This window comes from Podarcis erhardii (assembly GCF_964252035.2).
Source record: "Podarcis erhardii genome assembly, chromosome: 11".
In the NCBI taxonomy this organism is placed as follows: Eukaryota; Metazoa; Chordata; class Lepidosauria; order Squamata; family Lacertidae; genus Podarcis; species Podarcis erhardii.
In genome coordinates this window covers 46,950,414-46,973,109 of record NC_138501.1, presented here as the reverse complement: position 1 = coordinate 46,973,109, position 22,696 = coordinate 46,950,414, and the positions used below count along the sequence as shown (strand labels likewise).

General features: G+C 44.7%; 1 protein-coding gene across 3 annotated transcripts in view; it reads left to right on the top strand.

The window, feature by feature from the left end:
- MAPK4 (mitogen-activated protein kinase 4) overlaps positions 1 to 17,295 on the top strand; it is an 89,611-nt gene extending 72,316 nt beyond the window's left edge. For 2 of the 3 annotated variants that reach the window (XM_081881512.1, XM_081881511.1), the window contains exons 3-6: positions 5,292 to 5,457; positions 14,310 to 14,471; positions 15,620 to 15,821; positions 16,566 to 17,295. In XM_081881512.1, the coding sequence (XP_081737638.1) occupies positions 5,292 to 5,457; positions 14,310 to 14,471; positions 15,620 to 15,821; positions 16,566 to 17,253 (1,218 nt within the window). In that variant the 3' untranslated portion in view covers positions 17,254 to 17,295. The remainder of the gene's footprint in view (positions 1 to 5,291; positions 5,458 to 14,309; positions 14,472 to 15,619; positions 15,822 to 16,565) is intronic. The other variant, XM_081881513.1, reaches the window with a different exon arrangement.
- Positions 17,296 to 22,696: the final 5,401 nt, after the last annotated feature.

Here is a 22,696-nt window from a genome sequence, read left to right as displayed (position 1 = left end):
GCAACATCAACCTTTCTCTTTCCCCACAACACAACAGTAGCGATGGGTGAATCTCTCTATTTCAGTTTCTCATTTGTCCCATCTAAAGTTCAGTTCTCCAAATTTCCACATTACAGTGATACCTTGGTTGTTGAATGTAATCTGTTCCAGAAGACAGTTCGACTTCCAAAACGTTTGACAACTGAGGAGCAAAGGGCGGTCTCCAAAGTCAACAGAGAAAATTGAAAAACATGCAGCGGAAGCCGTTCAACTTCCGAGGCGCATTCAAAAATGGAAGCAATTACTTCTGGGTTTTCGGCATTTGAAAACTGAAACTTTTGGCTTCCAAGATGCTCGAAAACCAAGGTACCACTGTAGTTTGTGGTTGTTGTTTTTTTAAAAAAAGCCCTCAAGAAAATACATCAGCATTTTAGTGTGACTTTCTCCTACTACACAAATGTTGCTTGTGTGCAGTTTTCCCTAATACATACATTTTTTTTGCAAAGCAATTCCCCCCTAATATAATGCGTTATTGTTTCCATTAATATATACACTTCAATGTACACTTCACCCTAGCATATGCATTTTTGTATACATTGCTTGACTGGAGGACGGTGCAGCAAAATTCTGAGAAGCGCAAATTTCGAGGGATGGCTGTTTTGGGAAAATGTGAATTAGGCAGGTTCACCTTTAAATGCAAACGGAATCCCATTCCCCCCCCCCCATCCTTACTTGACAACAAAACTAGGGCCTCGGTTTGTTCTTGTTTGCAAAGCCCAGACTGCAAGGATCAGACTTCTTGTGCCATAGCAATGTCTGGAATCTGGCAGAGTGATCAGAGACCAAATTACCTAGAGGAAGGTTACATAAATGTGCCGCAGCTGAATATTTTCATTTTACTGCATCACCTCAGTTCCTAGGATGGGACTACCCTGCGGGGCTCGATGCGGATCCTGGAAAAGTACAGACAGAGTGATGAGGAAGTTAGCAGTATTGTTCCCCCCTCCCTTCTAAGGGTGCTGGCTGGGTCATAAAGCAACTGTCACATTGCATTAGCCTGCGAACTGCTTCTCTCCACACATGCCAGCGAAGGCAACTGCAGCGCTGTTTGTGAGCAGTGAGAGATCAGTGCCTGTTTGTTCATCAGGCAACGCTCCCTCCCCACGAGACCCGCACGCTGGCTTCTTTCACATGCAGAACGAGGTTCTCGTGCACAGCAACCACCCCGTCCCTTGTGGGTTTGTGATCTTGTGCAAAGAGATTCTACAACACGTGCAGCAACTGCGCATTGAATTACCCTAAATCCAGGCTGTTTCTGTGTCTACATTTCAGGAAGGTCACCCTGCTGCTTGCATATTGAGAGGCAGTGTGGTGTAATGGTCAGAGAATCAGACTAACGTTGGGGAGAACTGGGTTCAAATACTCAGGCAGGGGTGCCAACTTGAATAAAATACAAGGTGGGAGCAGGTAAGTCTCGCCCTGCATAATCGATCACAAGATGTGGCCGCAAACACCATTTGAATGGCAGTGCCCATCAACTTGGGGGAGGGGCTCAAATATTTTATTGGGGAGGGGGAAAAGGGACCTTGGCCCCCCAGGAGTTGGCTCCTATGCACTCAGGGCCCTTCCAGACTGTCGACATTTTCAGCTGGGATTCTATCACCTTCCAGCAAATTACTACTGATGGGATGGTTGTGCACAACAAACTCACTTTCCTGAAAGTTTTTTGCAAAAAGGAAAGTGGCAGGAAAATATACCCGGGAAAATACGAGATAACACCTGCTTGGATGCAGCCTCATCTAACCTCCCCACAAACAAATCAGAATGAATGGTCATTAAATAGCCAGTCTCATCTGATCTCCCTGCAAACAGTCAGGATGCTCAATAAACAGGCCAGCTGATGTCCCAGGAGAAAAATGGATCTACTATTGCATTATGTGTGTGACAAGAAGCATTCCTACCAAATCACATTACTGGTCTGCCCAGAGTGCATACTGGGAGAGATGGAGCATGCAGCTCTGAAGGCAATGGTGACTTTTGGGCTTTGTATTCATTTTCCTCCTCCAATACTCATTGGTTGAGAGGTCCACTAATAGCCTCTTACCTACAACCCCAGAAGATCCTGTGTCAAGACCTAGGCAATAAGTCTTCCTTCCTTCCTTCCTTCCTTCCTTCCTTCCTTCCTTCCTTCCTTCCTTGTGTTTTATTCTCAACAAAGGAGAGAAGCTCCGTGGAAATGAATTAATTGTAGAGTCTGTCTGGAAAAGGACCATCTCTGATGGAGTCTTCATAATCATCAGCAGCATTAGCAATAAGACAAAAGCTGTAAACAAGCTGGCTGCAAAGGAGCTCAGCAAATTGGTCTCAATTACTTGCCTATCTTGGGGAGAGAAAAATTAAAGTGGCCTTTTAAGTGCAGAGAGACGTGTTGAATAGAAATTCATAGTTATAAATTAGAACAGCAGCACATGGTCGCAGAGAGAAAGCAAAGAGGTAATATGCTTTGTGTGTCCCTTGCATTGCTTAATAGAACCTGTAGCAAATTGCATTCCATTCTATAGGTAAATGGTGTTTCTTTTCTCCCCTTCCTATTTTTGTTCACAAGCATTGGAGCCAATTTGAGACTGTTGCTACTTTGTGGGTGGGATTCAGTAACGTGGTGACATATTTAGGTTCCTCAGTTGAAGTGACTTTGGCGCTTTTGCAGATCAGACAAGGACATTTTGCAATAAGTAACGGGGGGGGGGTGAAAAAATGCACTACAAAGTGAGGTATAACCTGTGAGATTTTGACCAGCTTCGGCCCATCTGAAGCTGATACAGGCTCGTCTTATCTTGAGCCCAAGCAGAGCGTTGTCACACAGCAGAAGGATAAGCAGTATGTGCTACATTCTTAATTTTTATTTACACTCTATGCTGAGTGAATACAAACATGCATCTTGCCTCTGTGAGAGCAGAGAAGCAACTGTCTCTCTAACAAAGAAACTGAGAGAACAGTGAAAAACAGGAAACCAGTGTACGTCACATCCAGTCTCCCATTCCCGTGGGAATCCAACAGTAACTCTGACTGTGGAATGCAAAACAATGTCTTGTGACTGCAGTTGCTGCTCAGTGAGGGAAATAGAAACCAACATAACCATCCCTTGATGCCATGTTGTATAACCTTTGCTGATTGTTCTGGCGATCACACAGGGTCCCCGGACATTTCACCGTCTATTGTGCCACCACTTTATTTCTCGCTGCCGCCACCCAGGCCCTACCTGGGACAATACTGAGTCCAGTCAGGGTTAAATTGGAACATAAACTTCTGTTTATTTATTGCAGTTTAACAAGCTTGTAGTTTCATAAACAGTATTGGTCAATTACAATCATGGGGTGCCTATCCAGACCTATAACTTCCGCTACCTGCTCTCACTCACTAAACCACCTCTTAGATATTTACTTGTCTTCCTAGCCCCTAACTGTTCCTGACTCAGCTTATTTCGCTACACTAACTCACCCTACCCACAAACTCTATCCCAATTCACTCCCACTCCAACCAACCACCCAACTCCCAATGAACTCCTCCCTTTGCCCCTCCCAGAGCTGGTTTTATAGTCCCTCTGACTCCACCCCCGGGTCCTGATTGGGTAACCTGTTTAACTATTTTACCTCCAGCACTCTCATATATTAACGTCACAATTGTTAGCTTCAAAAATGATGCAATTAGTGATCTTAGTACTACCAGTGGCAGCACCAGAAAAAAAAATGGGAGTGGGGCATAGAACTGGCAAAGTTAGAAGGGACCACAAGGATCATCTAGCCCTCTGCAATGCAGGAATCTTTCGCCCAAAGCGGGACTCGAACCCACAGTCCTGACATTAAGAGTCTCATGCTCTACCAACTAAGCTATGATATCCTTCCTCCTACCTCTCTTGTGTCATATTAGGTTTTGCAGCTGAGCTCTGGGAAGGGCTGCTTTCACTTTGGGGTAGAGTTTCTAATCAGCAAAGAGCAGTACGAATTTCCCAGGGTCGCCAGCCCACTGGTCCAGTGACTGAACCAGCCCGAGGCTCATTATCTTACAGCCGGCTCTCTTGGGTTCCAGTTTTCCTGCATTGAGAGCTGTGTAAGTGTCCCTTTTAAGCTGGGAGCTGGAGTGTACCTGCTCCTTTCATGAATGCATCGGTGCATGAAAGAGGATGCCCCCAGCCAGCTGTTGAGTTGGATTAAGTTATTCATCCCTAAGACGTCAGATAGGCAGGCTGTTTAGCAATTAATAATGAAAAGGCATTGCATGCATTAGAATAACCGCTATGGTTCTGCAAGGGAGAAGAAAGATGCAAGAAGTATTATCTTAGCAAATGCCCTACAGCTTTGTGGAAGAGCAGGAAGAGAGAATCTTCCTGGAGCTCTCAAATCAATACCCACAGTAACAATGGCAGGTTGTGCTCTTTGAATGTTCAGAGTTGCTCACTTCTGAATTCTGCGGTTTAATACAGAGGAGATATTCTGAGCACCCATCTGGTCCAGTTTCGTTGGATGCATTTCAGTTATTGGGGCTTGTGGAGAAGGTATTTGGTCAAGGCCAGCTCTCCATCTTTGCCTACTACGGCAGCTAGCAGTGAAAGGGCAGTTGGCTGGGCCCAGGAGGCTGTAAATGTCTCCATAAAGAAGCAGTTCTTAGAGACCTGTACTCAAAATATGTTGACAACTACAGCCTGGTGGCTAAAGGCTTCTCTAGATGCCCTCCATATTGTGCTTTCGTGATGATTGGTTCTCATGATGCTATAGGGACATTCACACGTGATGACACTTTCAATACTTGTTGCACCTGCAGAGGTTTTGGGCTGGTCCTATCGCTTCATTTCCAATCAGTGCATGTTCTATAAGTGGGCATAGGTGCCAACTCTATGAGGCCCTGGCTCCTTTGCTCCTCCAAAAAATATTTAGGTCCTAGAGCCAGTGTGCCAAGGGGACCTTGCCTCTGGAGCAAGGCTGAGAGCTTAAAAGCTCTCTTTGGGCCAGGTAACCCCAAGTGGATGAATGCTTGGCCTTACTCCAGCAAGGCCTGCTCAGTGTGCCAGTTCTAGCCTCCCTCTCATCGTCCGCCTTATTGAAGACAGGCTGGCTAGCTGCGAGGTGGCTCCAACAGTAACGTGATTCTGACCAAACGCAAATTTTGTGTGTCCGTGTTACCCGTGGAACCGAACCCCCATGTAAGATGCTGGTGTGCTGTGCAACGTGCCTGTATTAGGTACCTTAGGCCAAATTATCGTTTCCATGATGATTTATATACGTGTGGGTGTAAAATAATATTTCTTTCTCTTGCAGGGTTACCTCTCGGAAGGGCTGGTGACAAAATGGTATCGATCTCCTCGCCTGCTGCTTTCACCAAACAACTACACCAAAGCAATTGACATGTGGGCAGCTGGCTGTATTCTAGCAGAGATGCTGACAGGAAAGATGCTTTTTGCTGGTAGGTCTTCAGTTCTTGCTGGTAGGTCTCAAATTTTCTTTCTTTCTTTCTTTCTTTCTTTCTTTCTTTCTTTCTTTCTTTCTTTCTTTCTTTCTTGGAAAGAAGCTTGTTTAAATGCAATAGCTCAGCTGTGGACGTCCATTTAGGCTGAGTGTAAAATGCTGAGTGTTTCAGTTGGCTTTCAGATTGCCAGGTATTTTGCAGGTATGATTCAGTTGTACACAGTCGTACCTTGGTTGTCAAATGGAATCAGTTCCGGTCTGTTCGACTTCCAAAACGTTTGCAAACCAAGGCGCGGCTTCTGATTGGCCCCAAAAACAATGCCGACAGCCGAAACAGATGTTCAGCTTCCAAAAAACGTTCGCAAACCGGAACACTTACTTCTGGGTTTGTGGCGTTCGGGAGCCAAAACATTTGAGTACCAAGGCGTTCAACAACCAAGGTACAACTGTACTGGTGAATTTAGGTTGCGCAACAAACCACTTAAGAAACCAAAACACCCTGGATTTTTTTTGCAGATTATGAACGTGATGGCAAAATATACCGGAAAGTGTGGGATAATGGTAAAGAGAATTGAAAGTGGGATTGCGAATAACTGCCTGGATAGCATCACAAGCACAAATCATCAAGAATGCACAATAGGAAGGATGCCTGGAGGGGTCCAAAGTGCTTATAAAAAAATAACCTGGCGAGAACAATAAGTTTCCCCACCTGCTGGAAGGCTGTTGTCCGAGTCCATCGCCAGCAGCTGGAAACAGGGCCATCCATATTTGTTCAGGAATCGAGTGCACCCCCTGATGCTACTTGACAAATAAACATCCCTCCTTTTCAGTTTGACCCAACAGCCTTTCTTTCATCTCTGCTTTCATGGTGGTTATTATTATCCTATCCTTGCCCATTATTTGTTTTGCAAGACGGCAGGATTTTGACACTCTGGGTAAGCTGGCCGCATGCAGCTTTCTCTAAATAAATAACAAGGTTCATTAATAATGGATTCTAACGCTTGGCCTTCCAAAATATTTCTGCTCTGAGGACCTGGTAGCGTTGGCTGTGCATAGACTAAGGCCTTGTCCACACTCCTGTTTGCCCTGCACCTCGGGGTTTTCCACTGGCCCTGTGCTTTCTAAGCATGGGTCCGAGAGGTTTCGCCTTTCCCTCACCGCTTCCCCCCCCAAACCCCCCACTTTTACGACGATAGTTCCATATTTTCCAAGTTCCCTGTTTTAAGAGGATTGGCCCCACTTTCTTTGAAGACGTCCTGGCCTCTGCCTTTGTCCTGGGACACCCAGGTTTTAGTGACAGGTGGGATTTATTACATGTTCTGGGATTATTATTTTTTATTTAATCATTTTTTCAATACAAACAACAACAACAAAAAACCATATACAACAAAAACCACAATAACACGAATAACACAATTTAACAATTCAGATTTGAGTACTGATATACCTCTAACTACACCTTTTTAACAATATTTCCCCACCTCTCCTCCCCCTATTTCCCACCACTGTCCGCCTTATCACTTAAGTATTCCTTCCAGATTTCTTCATATTTATCCATTCTTAACTTGCGTTGATATGCAATTCGTTCGTAGGTAACTAGTCTGTCCATATTGTCAATCCATGTGCTCAATGGGATCTTTTTGTCCTGGGGCACCCAGGTTTTGCGTGACAGGTGGGCTTTATTACATGTTCTGGGATGTGTCTTTTGAGTACAGGTTAGGTAATTATGACTTGACAGTGTGGGAATGTTCAGGGAGGCAAGAGAGGATATATTGTTTATAATATCCTTCCTAACTTTCGTTAGCAAGTTCCTTTACTTAGCAAAGTTTACGTTCCCCTTTTACATGCACAGCAGACAGCTGGCTGCAGGCTTGTGTAAGCCTCTCACTATTATACAATTCAATCTGTCTGAGATTGAATTGTACGTTCCTGGTAAGCTCGCATGGATCCCTCTTAAAAGAATAAAGATGCCACAATCTTATTTAAAGTCAATAAAAGAAGTTTGCTTAGCTCAGGAAGAGCACAATGTGATCCCTGAAGGCAGGCTTAGTTACAAATAAGTACATGTGGATCTACCCCATATGGCGGAATAATCCCAGTGCTTCTGCTAGTTGAGAAGCTAGCAGAGCATTCCTTGCTAAGAAGCTGGTCCAACAAGGAAGGAAGTGAAAAAGAGAGAGGTGTGCTGCGTGACTTGTCCTTTTATTACCTGGACAGGTTAGGTCATGCCCACCCTTCTATCACATGCAAAAGGAAGGATGCTCCAGCCAGGAGCAACAGGAAGCTTCGACTGGCTGGACCAAACATTCCCTCGCATGTCTTCTCTAACATTACAAGGAATGTTGTGTTTGAACTGCTCTCTGTGGATTACATCTCACAGAGAGAAGAAATAATGTCCTTTTTAATTTCAGTCTTCTTTCATGTAATCTCACCTGACACGTTGATCTCATTTTCAAAAGGCACCACTGAGTGGCGTAAACCACTCATGAGAGACAACAAAACCAATAGCTGAGTGCCGAATCCAACATTAGTAATATTCAGAGCAGACTCATTGAAATGAGTGGACATGACTAGCTTATTTCCATTAATTTCAGTGGATCTACTCTGGGTAAAACTATGTTGTATACAACATAGGAAAAGAGGAAAAGAAAACATAGAGATAAATTTTAAAAATGACATTTGTTTAAAAAAAAACCACAAAAAACCTACAAGCTTTTCTCTTGGGAATTATAGGGATGAACTACCTAAATTGTATAGAAATTTACTTGTGTATTTTACTTGCCCCAAAATGGAAAGAAGCCCCAGCAAAGGAAAAATGGATATAAAAACTTACGGAATATGCAGAAAAGGCAAAACTTACCGGAAGAATAAGAAATCGAGATAACAAACTTTTTATAAAAGAATGGAAATGGTTTATTGAATAATTACAAATAAATTGTAAACAGATAAAAACACCGGCAGGATTATTGTAATAACCTGCAGCTACATAAGAATATATATATAAAGAAGATAAATAAATAAGTTAATTTGGATATGCAGAAAATGTTAAAAATAAATTTAAGGAACCACAGAAAGAGAGAGAAGGAAGTCAAGTTTTAAAATGCTTGTAAAATCAATGAAATGTATATATCTGAAAAGTATAACTATTTTTTTAAAACAACAACCATAAATACAAATTCCAGCAGCATCATTAACAATAGGCTTCCTGAATAAGGAGACTTTTCATCTGATGGTGGAAGCTAAAATGAGCAGGTGCTGAGTTTGAATCCAAGAACTGCAGAAGGAAAGGGAGCCTCAGCGATCATCTAGTCCAGCCCACTCCAATGCAGGAATCGCAGCTAAACAGCTGAAGTCCATGAGTGGCCAGGGGAACCCAGAATGCCCTCCCCAGACTCCTGGCCTGAAGGTTGATTGTATGGACACATAGGTCTTCAGGCAAATATTCCCCGTACCTAGAAAAGTAGCTTGGCATGCTAGTCTAGACTCTGTCTCTGACACCTAATTCTGTATGTGCAGGGATTTTGTGGAGGAGCATTCAATCTTGTGAGCCACCACTTTTGACATGCCTTAAGTGGCGCAGTCCAAACGCACCGCTGGGAACAGCGAATGCAAAACTTGGGTGATGTTGATGGCTTCTGGAGTGGTAGATCAGAGTTGCCACTGGTCTGCCGCTTCATAATTTGACTAAAACTGTTGCAGAGAGAGTTGTTTTGAGCTAAGGGATAAAAGCATAGCTGTCAAGCGTCCCTTATTTGGCGGGACAGTCCCTTATCCCAGCGCCATGTCCTGCTGCTGTCCCTTATTGATGAATTCCCTTAAATAAGCTACTGAAGGTAATGGGGCCCTTTCTATGTCCAGCTGTGCTTTGCCAACAACAAATTGTTGCTGTTTTTGTGTGTTGAATATATGCTATATGGTAATTTATGGGATTTATGGGCCTAATAGGCATCTAAAGCCATTTGCACGCAACAAAATATGTATTTTATCAAAGTAATTGTTGATCCCTTATTTTGGCTGCTGATCCCTTATTTTCGAGGCTGCTGGTCCCTTTTTTCAAATCTGTAAGTTGACAGCTATGGATAAAAGAAGAAGAAGAAGAAGAAAGTACTGCTAAATCTATTCTGGGCGGGATTTGGTTTGTTTGGGGCCCGGGGAGAGGGAGAGAGCGTGTCCACACATTCTTCAGCACCCCTCCTTGCAACCCCCAGCTAGGACATGTACAATTAGAGCTGTTGTTTTAAAATAAATAGTCGAGTGGTTTCCAGTTGTGCTGAGGATGTGCTTCTCCACCCAATTAAGCTATGGGAAGCAGGGGAAGAGGGGTAGGGATGGAAAATGAGTCAACTGATTCTTTGATCACAACATCGGTTCCCTCCTGTGAAAGAGCGAGGGGTGTGTGTTGGAGAATGCAGGACATAGCAAGGCGATGCGTTGACCTGTGTATCAAAATACTGACCTGACCAGACTCCAGGATATTAGTGCAAATCTGCAGAATATTCTTATGCAAGAATTGATTTGCACCCAGCAGTTTCTTCAGACAATAAATAATGGTGAACACGCACAAATGTGGCCACTCCATAGATTTGTCCAAAGTTCTCCAGACTTACTAGTGTCTGAAGATATATGTAAATAGTAGACACGTTTCTCTTCTAAAGGGCACACCAAAATTAGGTACATGTTATGAGCACTCCCACCAGGGTGACGCTGTGGTCTAAACCACTGAGCCTAGGGCTTGCTGATTGGAAGGTCGGTGGTTAGAATCCCTGCAACGGGGTGAGCTCCCATTGCTCAGTCCTAGCTCCTGCCAACCTAGCAGTTCGAAAGCACGTCAAAGTGCAAGTAGATAAATAGGTACCACTCCGGTGGGAAGGTAAACGGCCTTTCCTTGCGCTGCTCTGGTTCGCCAGAAGCGGCTTGGTCATGCTGGCCACATGACCCGGAAAAACTGTCTGTGGATGAACGTCAGCTCCCTTGGGTCAGTAAAGCGAGATGAGCGCCACAACCCCAGAGTTGTCCGTGACTGGACTTAACTGTCAGGGGTCCTTTACCTTTACCTTTTATGAGCATTCCTACCTTTATAGCACCTTGCCTTCTGTGGCTGGTGTGGGCATATGCGTACCTTTCAAATGAACAGTGCAAGGGGGTTTCTAGATGACCTGTTCAGAAGGCATTCATTCTGACTCATTTGCACCAAGTTTGCGGAAGATTATACAACATCAGGTCAAGCAATTATTACCCTAACCTTCCTAGTGTATTTCCCAGTCACTTTCTTTAGAGCAGTCTGATTGGTTTTGGAAGAAAGTTTCTTGCATGTCAAATCCATTTTGGTTGGGCAACCCAAATTTGCTGGCGTGCAGCTGAAATTCCACCGGCAAATTAGCCTTGATGTGACCCAAGAGGCTATTGTCATGGTGTTCATTGGCAGAGTGTGTACTTTGCATGCAGACAACCACAGATTTAACCCCCAATATAAAGGATCTCTAGGAGGAAAGTCAGGACTGTGTCTATAATGGCTTTCAAACATGCATAGGTACCATAATTTTCACACATGACTTTAGACGTGTACCACTCCCTCACCTGATATATTGGAGTCAGACCTATTGGGTGATCAAGCTCAGCATTTTCTACACCTAGTGGATCTCTAGGATTTTAGGCAAGGGGCTCTCCCAGTCCTATGTGGAGATGTGAGGAACCTGGGACCTCCTACCTTGAGATCTATTACCAATCTGTCTTGTCCATACTGGGCTAGATGGATCGGGTTTTGACCCCAGCAAAAGATGGCATCATTTGTTCAGAAATTCAGTATATCAGCACATACATACATGGGTCCCTAACATTGTACTTACTTTTACCAGGGATAGCTATTGCCACTTATCCCATATGCATAATTGCTGCTGTGTATATGTCATGGTTAAAGGGTCTTAATAAAGCTGGTCCATTTTAGCCTGTCCTCATGAAATCATAGAGCTTGAAGAGACTAGGAGACTATCAAACCCAACCCCTTCTTCATGCTTCATTCCCCTCATCTTCAATTAACTCACATAATCCACTTTTTTAAGAGGGCGACCTCATTCGCTAGCATGCGAGAGCGGTGAGCCACTTTCAAGAGATGAGACCCCAGCCTGCATGGCTGTTGGAAGTAGGCAATTTCAGCTGCTAAAATAATCATGAATGCAGATCTGGAGTTTGTTAATTATTTAGGCAACGTTAATGAGACTCCAACAATAAAAAAAACAACCCCCTCTGTTGTGGTAGTTATTCTCTCAGTCTGACCTGGACATCTCTGGCTAATGGTCCTCAGAAATAAATGCACAAAGTGATCTAATGAAATGCACCCTATGCTAAATTATTTTGTTTTTGCTGTAAACCTCCTTGCTTTACTTTTTGTCCTTCAGCTATTACTTTTATTAAGTTGCACTGATAGCCAATTCTGAACATTTGGTGGTGGTGGTAGTGGGAGAGAGAACATGCATAGATGGTGCTTCTTCGCAGCAGGTGATTGTGGACCTCACAGTGTTCACACGATGTCACCTTCATCAAAATGCCATCCTATGTGATTTCCCCATCTAATCTGGATTTATCATTTCTTCAGAAAATCCAGTAAAACAAACAAACAAACAAACAAGCTTGGGCAACGTTAAATCCAGATAAAAGGAGTGGGAATGGAATGGCATTTTTTATGAGGATGATGTTGTGTGGATGATGTGGAAAACTTGCAGGCATAAGCAGCACCAAATCCACAACAAGTTGCTTTGTGGAAGCACCCAAAGGACTTCCCCCCGCCATTTGTTATCTCCCTTAACAAAGCCTCTCTTCTGAACCACCAGTGGTGACTGGTGCCCATTGCAACTTGTAGGGCAGATGGAAAGGAAATCAACAATAGCCAGAGCCACAACTGTCCTGCTTAGAGGTGCAAGGCACACAAAGAAATTATTCATTGAATTGTTATGGAAGTTGCACAGCCAATCGGTGGACTGTGCAAAGATCTCTTGGCTGTTTATTGTGGCACAAAAAACTGTTGTATTCTCCCACCTAGTGGCAAAAAAGAACCATGAGCTTATAGTCCTTGTCTCTGAGAGTTCTTATAGAGCATTCATCCACATTTATTTTCATTAAGTTTGTGGGGAGGTTATATGATGCCTCCTGTTTACTGACCCTTCATCCAATTTGCGTGTAGGTTTTAAGACACAGCATCAAGAGTTTGTTATGTCACACATTATAGTATATTTTTCTGCCACTTTCCTTACCTCAAAAGGAGCAACAACAATTTGGGAGGCATGAGTTTCTTGTGAAAGAGCACCAAACCCACTTTAATCGTGTAACCGAACTCTGCTGGCATAGACCTGAATCTTAAGGGCATAGCTACACTCCAAGTTTTATATTGGATTTATCTCCTTCTGGCTCCTGCTTCCAAGGAAGCTGAATGATTTCAAAACAGATTTTTTTAAAAGCACATATTCACGCATAGTTAAATTGTGGAACTTACTCTGAAAGGAGACAGCAATGGCCACCAACTTGAATGGCTCTAGAAGAGGATAAGAAAGTCATGGGGGAGATGGGCTATTGATGGCTATTAACCATGATGGCTAGACTTTGCTTCCATAGCTGGAGGCAGTACAGTGGTACCTCGGGTTACATAGACTTCAGGTTACATACGCTTCATGTTACAGACTCCGCTAACCCAGAAATAGTGCTTCAGGTTAAGAACTTTGCTTCAGGATGAGAACAGAAATCGTGTTCTGGCGGCGCAGCGGCAGCAGGAGGCCCCATTAGTGGTGCTTCAAGTTAAGAACAGTTTTAGGTTAAGAACGGATCTCCAGAACGAATTAAGTACTTAACCCGAGGTACCACTGTAATGCTTCTGAATATCAGTTCCTGAAGACCATAGGAGGGGAGAGTGGCTATGTGCTTGGATCCTGCTCATGGGTTTCCCACGGCATCCGGTTGGCCACCATGAGAACAGGATGCTGAACTAGATGGGCCATTGGCCTCATCCAGCAGGTTCATCTTAAGTTCTTATAGTATACCTGAAGGAGCGTCTCTACCTCCACTGTTCAGCCTGGACACTGAGGTCCAGCTCCGAGCACCTTCTGGTGGTTCCCTCACTGCGAGAAGTGAAGCTACAGGGAACCAGGCAGAGGGCCTTCTTGGTAGTGGCGCCCGCCCTATGGAACGCCCTCCCATCAGATGTCAAGGAAATAAACAACTATCTGACTTTCAGAAGACATCTGAAGGCAGCCCTGTTTAGAGAAGTTTTTAATGTCTGATGTTTTATTGTATTTTTAATATTTTGTTGGAGGTCACCCAGAGCGGCTGGGGAATCCCAGCCAAATGGGCAGGGTACAAATAATAAATTTATCATCATCATCATCATCACCTTATGTGCTGGCCTGGCTGGTAAATGTGATGGCTAAGCAGACACCTGTAGTCAGCTGGACTGAAGCTTCCGCTCATCAGTTGGTTCCCTGTGGAAAATGAGCTGGTGAAGCAGATCCCTCTACCCACCCACCCAGTTTGACTTTGAGAGGTAGGCAGGACTGCCCTCTTCTCAGTCACCAACATGGAGTCAGATGATTGACAGGTGGGTGACCTTGTCCACCTATCAAAGTTGGCCCATGAGGAGGGGGTGATAAAGATCTGACATGGCAGCTCCCAAAAATTCTGTACTTCTCCTGTAGTACTAAGTTTCTGTTCAGCATCCTACTCAGGCCTATGTGTTTTGAAGTGATATGAATATGTCATTTTTGCTCTGCGGTGGCTCATTAGCACATGCCAAAGCTATCAAGTGGTGGAATGCACACGTGAGCAAGGCCAAAGGCCCCAGAGATCACAATGTCACCCTTCTGAGCAATGTTCTTTTTGGTCATTTAGGAAGCCACGAGCTGGAGCAGATGCAGCTCATTTTGGAGACCATCCCTGTTTTCCATGAAGAGGACAAGGAGGAACTGCTCAAAGTGATGCCGACGTTCGTCAACAGCACCTGGGAAGTGAAGAAGCCGTTGCGGAAGCTCCTTCCTGAAGTGAACAGCAAAGGTAGAGACTTGGTTCCACATCTGCTTGGATCCAAGGGTGGATCTCCTTTGCTGGAAAGCATTTGGTTCCTAGTGGGGCTGTCCCAGAAAAAATGGGGCATCCTGTTTTCTCCTGTGAGAGAGCATGGCGGCCATTTTGGGCACTGTGCGAATCACTGTGTGATTTCAGGCTGAGCTCTTGCCCTGAAGAAAGCACTTTTTCTTGTACAGCATCCCAAAATGTGTTTTGGGGGGTGTTGTACTGGGGGGGGGGAGAGGGATGCGGGTGGCGCTGTCGGTTAAACCACAGAGCCTAGGACTTGCCGATCAGAAGGTCGGCGGTTCGAATCCCTGCGATGGGATGAGCTCCCATTGCTCTGTCCCTGCTCCTGCCAACCTAGCAGTTCGAAAGCACATCAAAGTGCAAGTAGATAAATAGGTACCGCTCCGGCGGGAAGGTAAACGCCGTTTCCGTGCACTGCTCTGGTTTCGCCAGAAGCGGCTTAGACATGCTGGCCACATGACTCGGAAGCTGTACGCCAGCTCCCTTGGCCAATAAAGCGAGATGAGCGCCGCAACCCCAGAGTCGGCCACGACTGGATCTAATGGTCAGGGGTCCCTTTACCTTACTGGAAAAAAGTGCTTGGGGGAGCACACTCTCATGCGGGTCATGTGACCCGTGTGGGACTGCAGCCCTGGAAGATGGCATCCTGTTGTATTTGTGGCAAAAGCCTTGGAGGATAGGCTTTCTCAAAATTCCAAATGTGCCCACTGGGTCAAAAAAAAAAAAAAAAGGGAAAAAGGCAACCCCTGGGTTAGGGACATTAGGGCTTACTTCTGAGTCGACATGTATAGGATTTCTTTCTCTCATGCTTGTTAGACCAGACTCTCTTTAACTGTGACTCCTGTCCTTTCTAAAAATAAGTAACATCTCCAAGACTCACCATCCTTCCAAAGCTTGCACAACACTCCCATTAAATATAATTAAGAGCTTTACATCTGAATCAAGGACAATTACATTCAATAATTAAATAGAAATGGAGCTTAAAGGTGAAGTCTTTTATCTGATTTCAGAGTGACTGATCTTATCATTCATATAAGTGTTCCCAGGTGACTCTGTCCTGGGGACTAAGAACTGCTGACCTGATTGTATTAACTTGCCCCTCACAGCCATCGATTTCCTGGAGAAGATTCTGACATTCAATCCCATGGACCGGCTGACCGCAGAGATGGGTTTGCAACACCCTTATATGAGTCCTTATTACTGTCCTGAAGATGAGCCTGTTTCTCAGCACCCATTCCGGATTGAAGACGAGATTGACGACATTTTGCTGATGGAAGCGAACCAAAGCCAGATGTCCAACTGGGACAGGTACATTAATTCACATGTTATTCACGTGTTCTGCTGCTGAGCTGCTTCTTCCCCCCCCCCTTTGAGACCAGTTTCCAAGATTCTCAGGCTGCAATCCTGTACTGAGCTTCCTCGGAGAGTAGGGTTGCTGGAGAATTCTGATGGAAATGGTAGTAGAACGATTAGCTGGTGAAGTTTGGAACAGCAGTGGCAATTTGTCCTTGCAAGGATAGTAAGCTCATTTGGATGACCGGCTCTTGGAGACCAATGGAAACTGAGAGGTTCCTGACTACTCTGGAGGATCTTCTAATGGAAAAAGTTGGTGGTTCTGCTGAAGATGGAGTGGGTGGTTGGTAGAACCACTTCTGAGTGTCTTCTCTGGCTTTGTGGAGCCCAGATAGCTTCTCAGTATTCTGGAGAGCTTCAGGCTACAAAGCAAGCTGGACAAAGACTAGTACACAAATGATGCAAGTCTCACTCCAAAGCTAATAGAATGCTGGTTAGTGTACATAATTGTCAGAATAGAAGGCTCATTTTGCAGCTTTTGCAGCTCTAATAGCTGGCCAGTTGGGAGTTATTTCAGATGGTCCAAAGGTTACTGACTCCCAATGAGGGACAAAGCAAAGCAGAGAGCTAGGGCCCTTCCTAATTTCTGGCAGATGTATTCAGTGAAATTAAAGAAATAATTTCTAAATTTGCTTAAATGGGAGTATGCGCCTGACCCTTAGTTGTGTGTCTAATGTTGTTGTCACTTTGAACAAACAGGTACCAAGTCAGCTTATCCTCGGATTTGGAATGGCGGCAAGAGAAGTGCCACGATTTGGAGGAGGTGCAACGAGATCCCAGAGCGGGATCAGAATCCATTGCTGAGGAGGCTCAGGTGGACCCGCGCAAATATTCCCAGAGCAGCTCCGAGAGATTCCTGGAGCAGTCGCATTCTTCGATGGACCGAGCGTTTGAGGGAGATTACGGGCGGTCGTGTGATTACAAAGTGGGTTCACCTTCCTATTTGGACAAGCTCTTGTGGAGGGACAACAAGCTCCATCATTATTCAGAGCCCAAGCTCATTTTAGACTTGTCCCACTGGAAAAGGGCATCCATTGCACCTACGGCGGAGATTGCCTTGGAGGAGGAACCATCCAACCTATTCCTAGAGATAGCGCAGTGGGTTACAAGTACCCAGACAGGACTTGAATGCCCAAATCCTCTCCCAGAGATCCAGGAGAGGAGCTTACCATCTTCTCCTCACCATCTCCACAAAGAACCCAAGGAGGTCGGCAGCGAAAGCGACCCCCAGTTTGATTTGGACGTCTTCATTTCCAGGGCATTAAAACTTTGCACAAAGCCAGAAGATCTGCCTGACAACAAGCTCAAAGACATCAACGGCGCATGCCTAGCAGAACACCCTAGTGAGATTGTACAGACGGAGGTGTACCATAAAGAGAGGTGGTAAAATAATAATAATAATAATAATAATTAAACGTTGCTGCTGGTATTCGTGGCTGATTCCTTACAAATTCTTCCAGTCTTCGTGCTAATTACCCAATGCTGAACAGTAACCAAGGTTTGATCGAACGTGCTTGGTACCCGATGTTACTGAAATGCCTTTTTTGTTAAGGGCAGGTACAAAACCAGGTCCCCTTCTGATGCCTTGAAAGGAAAAGGAATCCAGAGGTGTGAATGAAATTTTAGGGGTTTTACGCTGCCTTAACAATCTTGCCTTGTACCTCCATGGGTGTGTTTTGGACATGAGTCCCCCATTGCGGAGGTGTTCTGGATGTTAAACTCTTGATCTTACAGAGAGAGGCTGAATTGGCATGATTTTGAGAGTCGTAGGACTTGAAGCCCCTGCTCCTTTGATAACCGGGCGGCCCGGTTTTTAGTGACCTCATGCTTTGCATTGGTATGACACTTTTCCTGAGAGCCCACAGCATTTAAGGGAAGGGCTGTAGCTCAGTGGTAGGACACCTGCTACGCATGCAGAAGGTCCCATCTACGGCACCACCAGGTAGGGCTAGGAATGACCCCCTTTAGACAATACTGAGCTAGATTGACTTGGCAGCTTCCAAGGTTCCTGTGTTCCGCAAGGTTCCTCTTGTTCTAGCTTGGCCAGGTAGGCTGATAGTACTCTCCTGATATTACAGCTAGACTTTGCTTCCTAGTTAATTGGTGACTGAGCTGAGAGTCGGAATGGGGATCTCTGGCTTGTAGTTCATGCTTGCAACCACCACACGAGCACACCCTCTTTGTCACACTTAACGAGTGGAAAGGTAGGGCTTCTCCTGAGACATATTTTACCATCATTCCTTGGAAACAAGACCACCGTACAGCTAAATCAGTTTGAACATCTCAACCTTAAGAACTTTAGGGCACAATTTGTTTTGGGAGATATGTCTGTGTTCTGCCTGGGCTTTTTTGTGTACATGCGCGCTGGGGGTTGAGCATTGCCAGTTTGGATTCTGGGTCTTTTATAGTGCCCACGACACTTTCTAAAATTTCCAAATGTGCCCCTGGACCTCAAAAAGTTGAGAAACCCCCACCTAGGCTATCAATTTCCAGACTGTCAGTATGCATGTTTCAGAAGCAGGTGTACCACCCCAAACAAGCAGGCTGTCCAGGCTGAACACAGCGGTAAGAGAAAGGGGCTAGGTGCTTAGGAGGATATTGCTGCACACAGTGGCATGCTGGCATTGAGGCCTTTATGGCATCCCTAAAGCACAGAACCGAGTCTATCAGGCTTGCCCTAGTGTTTCTTAGGAGGCATGGCAGCAGAGCCTGGCTGTCTGGAACCCCAGTTCAAGACCCCCTCCCCCAGCGCCTTACAAGCATAGTGAATTTATTATGCCGTTGCCTTAAAGCCCACCAGGAAGAGTTAATTCCAAAGTCAGATTTCAAAAGCGAAGCAAGGAAAAAGACCAGAAATTCTGAAAGCTGAATCTGAATTCTGAGGTGCCGTCAAATGTTGGAACTTCTGTGGAATTTAGTTTCGCATATACCCTTAAACCAGGTGCTCAAAATAAGTGGTGAAGCTGATGCAATGGGATCCCCACACCCAAAATCTTCCCCTAAATATGTTCTGGGATTTGCCCTAACCCCCCGGGAGCAGATATGGGCGGGGGGGGGGTGTAGGGTGCAGGCAGGGGGAGGAAGGGGGAAGATGATTACACAAATGGAAGTTGTTGAGGCCAAGGGTTGTAGGCCTTACATCTTGAAAATGACACTCACAAGAGTTTCCTGGGATTAGCCAAGACTGAACTCCAGCTCTTCTGCCACAGTTGTTTTTGCACTGAAGTGTCCTTGGAAGGAAAAGGAGTCAAGTGAAAACTCAAAGAAGCTTTGTAAATAAATAAAAATTACACACCATGGATCTGCTGTAGGCTCTATTTTCATTCACATTTCTGAGCACCTTATTAATGAATCGGTTGAGTTTGAATTGTATGTTGAAGAAATGTTATGTTATGATTTGTATGTTGAAGAAATGTTATGTAATCTGCCTGATCATTTTTTTTTTCAAAAAAAGGAAATAATGAAAATGTGTAATTAGCATGCGCTTTTCTAAAAAAAAAATAAGAAGAATTACCTTCTTTGCACCATTTTGTTCACTGGATTATGTAAATTTCTTCTGGGAAATTCATCCTGCTTATTATTTAACACTTGGAAAGCTGGCATATTACTTCTGCTGAGATAGTTATTTTTATTAGCGGCATTCAGAACGTGTGCAAGCTTTTGAGTTCCACAGAGATCTTTTAAAATGTGCATTGCATTTTCAGCTGACAGATCTCAATAAAAGGCATCTTCTATCTTGCTTGCTCTATGGTTTGACCCTCCCACTTACTGTGGGGCCAACGCTTCTACCAAGAGTTTGCATCCTAAAAAGCTAATTCTGCCATTTAGTAGCCAAGTTAGTAAACTATTGCCTGCGTGTTGTGGGGGGAGGAGAGAGATGGAAGATCATTCTGTCTGGCAAGCAGAATGCTTATGCTAATGATTGTTTGACGTTTCTGGCAAAGATGGGCTTGGAATTTGGTTACAAGATTAACTCCGAGGCAGAGGTTGCAGCAGACCTCAGCATTTAGTTCGGCAAAACTCAGAACGCTGGAATTCACAGATGTGCTGCACATTCAGAAAAGAAATACAACGTAGTGCAGTCTTTCGTGAAGGAAAGTGCTCCCCCTGCACAACCCTCCACTTCCCTGTACTTAGAAAACTAGCGTGTCAAGAAGGCTAAGCTGGAGACATCTTCCTGACCTGCTTGTTTTCTGTAAGCAGGGAGTTTTTCTGTGGCAGTTAAAAAAAAAAAAAGGTATTTTCAGGTGAGCCTTTTTCTGCAATGAACAAAATGAAAGAACCAGGAGCAGAGGGGTTCCAAAGAACTGATATACCTCAAAAACAACAACAACAACAACAAAAACTAGCCCAATTTAATCTTTGATATAACAAGCCCAGTTGTTTTCAGTGAGATTATAACTATGTGGACCTTAGGTACAGTATCAATTTTACGTTGCCCCACCAAACTCGTACAAATATTGATGTATTTATTAGTCTACTACAGGCTGCAATGAATTCAGAGTTTTTCCTGTGTGTGCCCTTGTAGTTTAATGGTAACAGGCCCAGTTAACTTCCTGGGATGAGGGTGATCATGCAACTGTTTTCTTGTTGTGCCTGCTTTACCTCTTCGCCATTTCCTGCCCTCCTACTCACCTGGTAGTTCTGGTTTGTCAGAGCTGGTGCCAGGGTTTGGCATCGTGGAGCACCTGTCAAGGCCCCACAGCTTTGCAGGGGACCCAAATGTTTGGTACTCTACAGCAGAGCATCTTATCTTGCCAGGAGTTTTTTTTTTTTTTAATCTTCCTTTCAGGTTTTATGCAACCCTTTAACGGCCTCGGTCCAGGATACCTGAAGGAGCGTCTCCACCTCCATCGTTATGCCCAGACACTGAGGTCCAGCGCCGAGGGCCTTCTGGTAGTTCCCTCACTGCGAGAAGCCAAGTTACATGGAACCAGGCAGAGGGCCTTCTCGGTAGTGGCGCCCGCCCTGTGGAACGCCCTCCCATCAGATGTCAAAGAGAAAAATTATTACCAAACTTTTAGAAGACATCTGAAGGCAGCCCTGTTTAGGGAAGCTTTTAATGTTTAATAGGTTATTGTATTTTAGTGTTTTGTTGGAAGCCGCCCAGAGTGGCTGGGGAAACCCAGCCATATGAGCTGGATTTAAATAATAAATTATTATTATTATTATTATTATTATTATTATTATTATTATTAGGACAAATCAAAAGCTGATGAACATTTGAAGCATCATAACCATAAGGGAAAGCACTAGATATTTTATGTATTTATGTGTTTATTTATTCAGAGAAGTTACCCCGCTGTTTCATTGAAAGAAATGCTCATAACAAACTCTAGCTTTAATATTGATTCTCTCTGTAGACGTATCTTCAGTATCCCACATAATTGTTTTATGGCAGCTTCACTGCTATGGCTTCCTCCCAAGAACACTAGGAATTTTAGATTGCTGAGAGCTTTGAGACTTCCTTGTTAGAGACTCCTAACTTTGCCCCCTGAGAATTGCCTTGCCCCGGGGGAATGACTACTAACCAAGTTTGTAGCATAGATCTGACTTCGTCTGCTCACTGTACGTTGGATCTGACACCACACCAGCAGGCAGCTTGAGAAAAATAAGCAATTCCACATGAGTTCAGGTCTCGGATCTTATGCTGTTCACCTGCGTAGACAGTTTGTGTGGACCAAGTTTGTTTTCAATAGCTTATAGCTGGTTACTGCTGTATCACTAGAACTTATGTTCCTGTATGAACGCAAATTGGAAGCTGAGAAACAGAGAATCCCCTATGGTCAACCCACATAACAATGTACCAGTTGAAAAAGTATCCATGGTGAGGCACATGTTCTAGCTGAAAGTTAAACCCTTGTAAGTCTCTACCACTGAAACCAGTGGGACTTAAAAGCACTTAACTGTGGCCAAACCATACCCATTGTGGTGGTCACTGGTGTAACCCTTATAAGACAGAAGTTTGAAAAGCAGTTTTCAAAACGCTTCCTTTTGTGTCAAAGAATGGTGCTGATTCACCCTGTTGAAGCTAAGTGGTTCTGGTCAGTTCCTAAATTGGCAAGCTGCGTACCATACCTTGAGTTCCAATGCAGAAAGGCAGGGTGACAAAAGCAAGAACTTTTTTCACACGACACTCCCAGAAGTACCGTATTTTTCGCTTTATAGGACGCACTTTTTCCCCTCCAAAAATTAAGGGGAAATGTGTGTGCGTCCTATAGAGCGAATGCAGGCTGCGCGGCTAAGCCCAAAGCCAGAACAGGGAGACGGAGCAGTGCGGAGCGATCCATCTCGCTGCTCTAGCTTGGGGATGGCTGTGCACAAAGTGCTCCAGAGGCTTCGGGTTGCCTTCACTGAAGCCTGAAGAGCGAGAGGGGTCAGTGCGCACCGACCCCTCTCGCTCTCCTGCACTCCGGAGGCTTTGGGTGAATGCACCTTGAGTGCACCTTGTTTTAGAGGGGGAGAACAAGAAAAAAAATTCCCCCCTGTTCTCCCCCTCCTATGGTCCGCTGCGTCCTATAGAGCGAAAAATACGATAATGATAGCCAGCAATGCTTCTGAACGCCAGTTGCTGGAAACTGCAGCAGGGGGAGAGTGTTCTTGTGCAAGTGTCCAACAAATATCTGGTTGGCCACTGTGAGAGCAGGATGATGAACTAGTTGGGCCACCGGTCTGATCCACCAGGGTTTTCTTACTTTCTTAATCTCAGTGGGTGTTGGCATGAGCAACGAAATATTGTCACCAGCCCCACCCAGTGACCAGTATCTGGTATTTGCAGTTGCATCGAAAACTTTCTTACTAAGATTCGAGATCTGAGCAACTGACCTGTT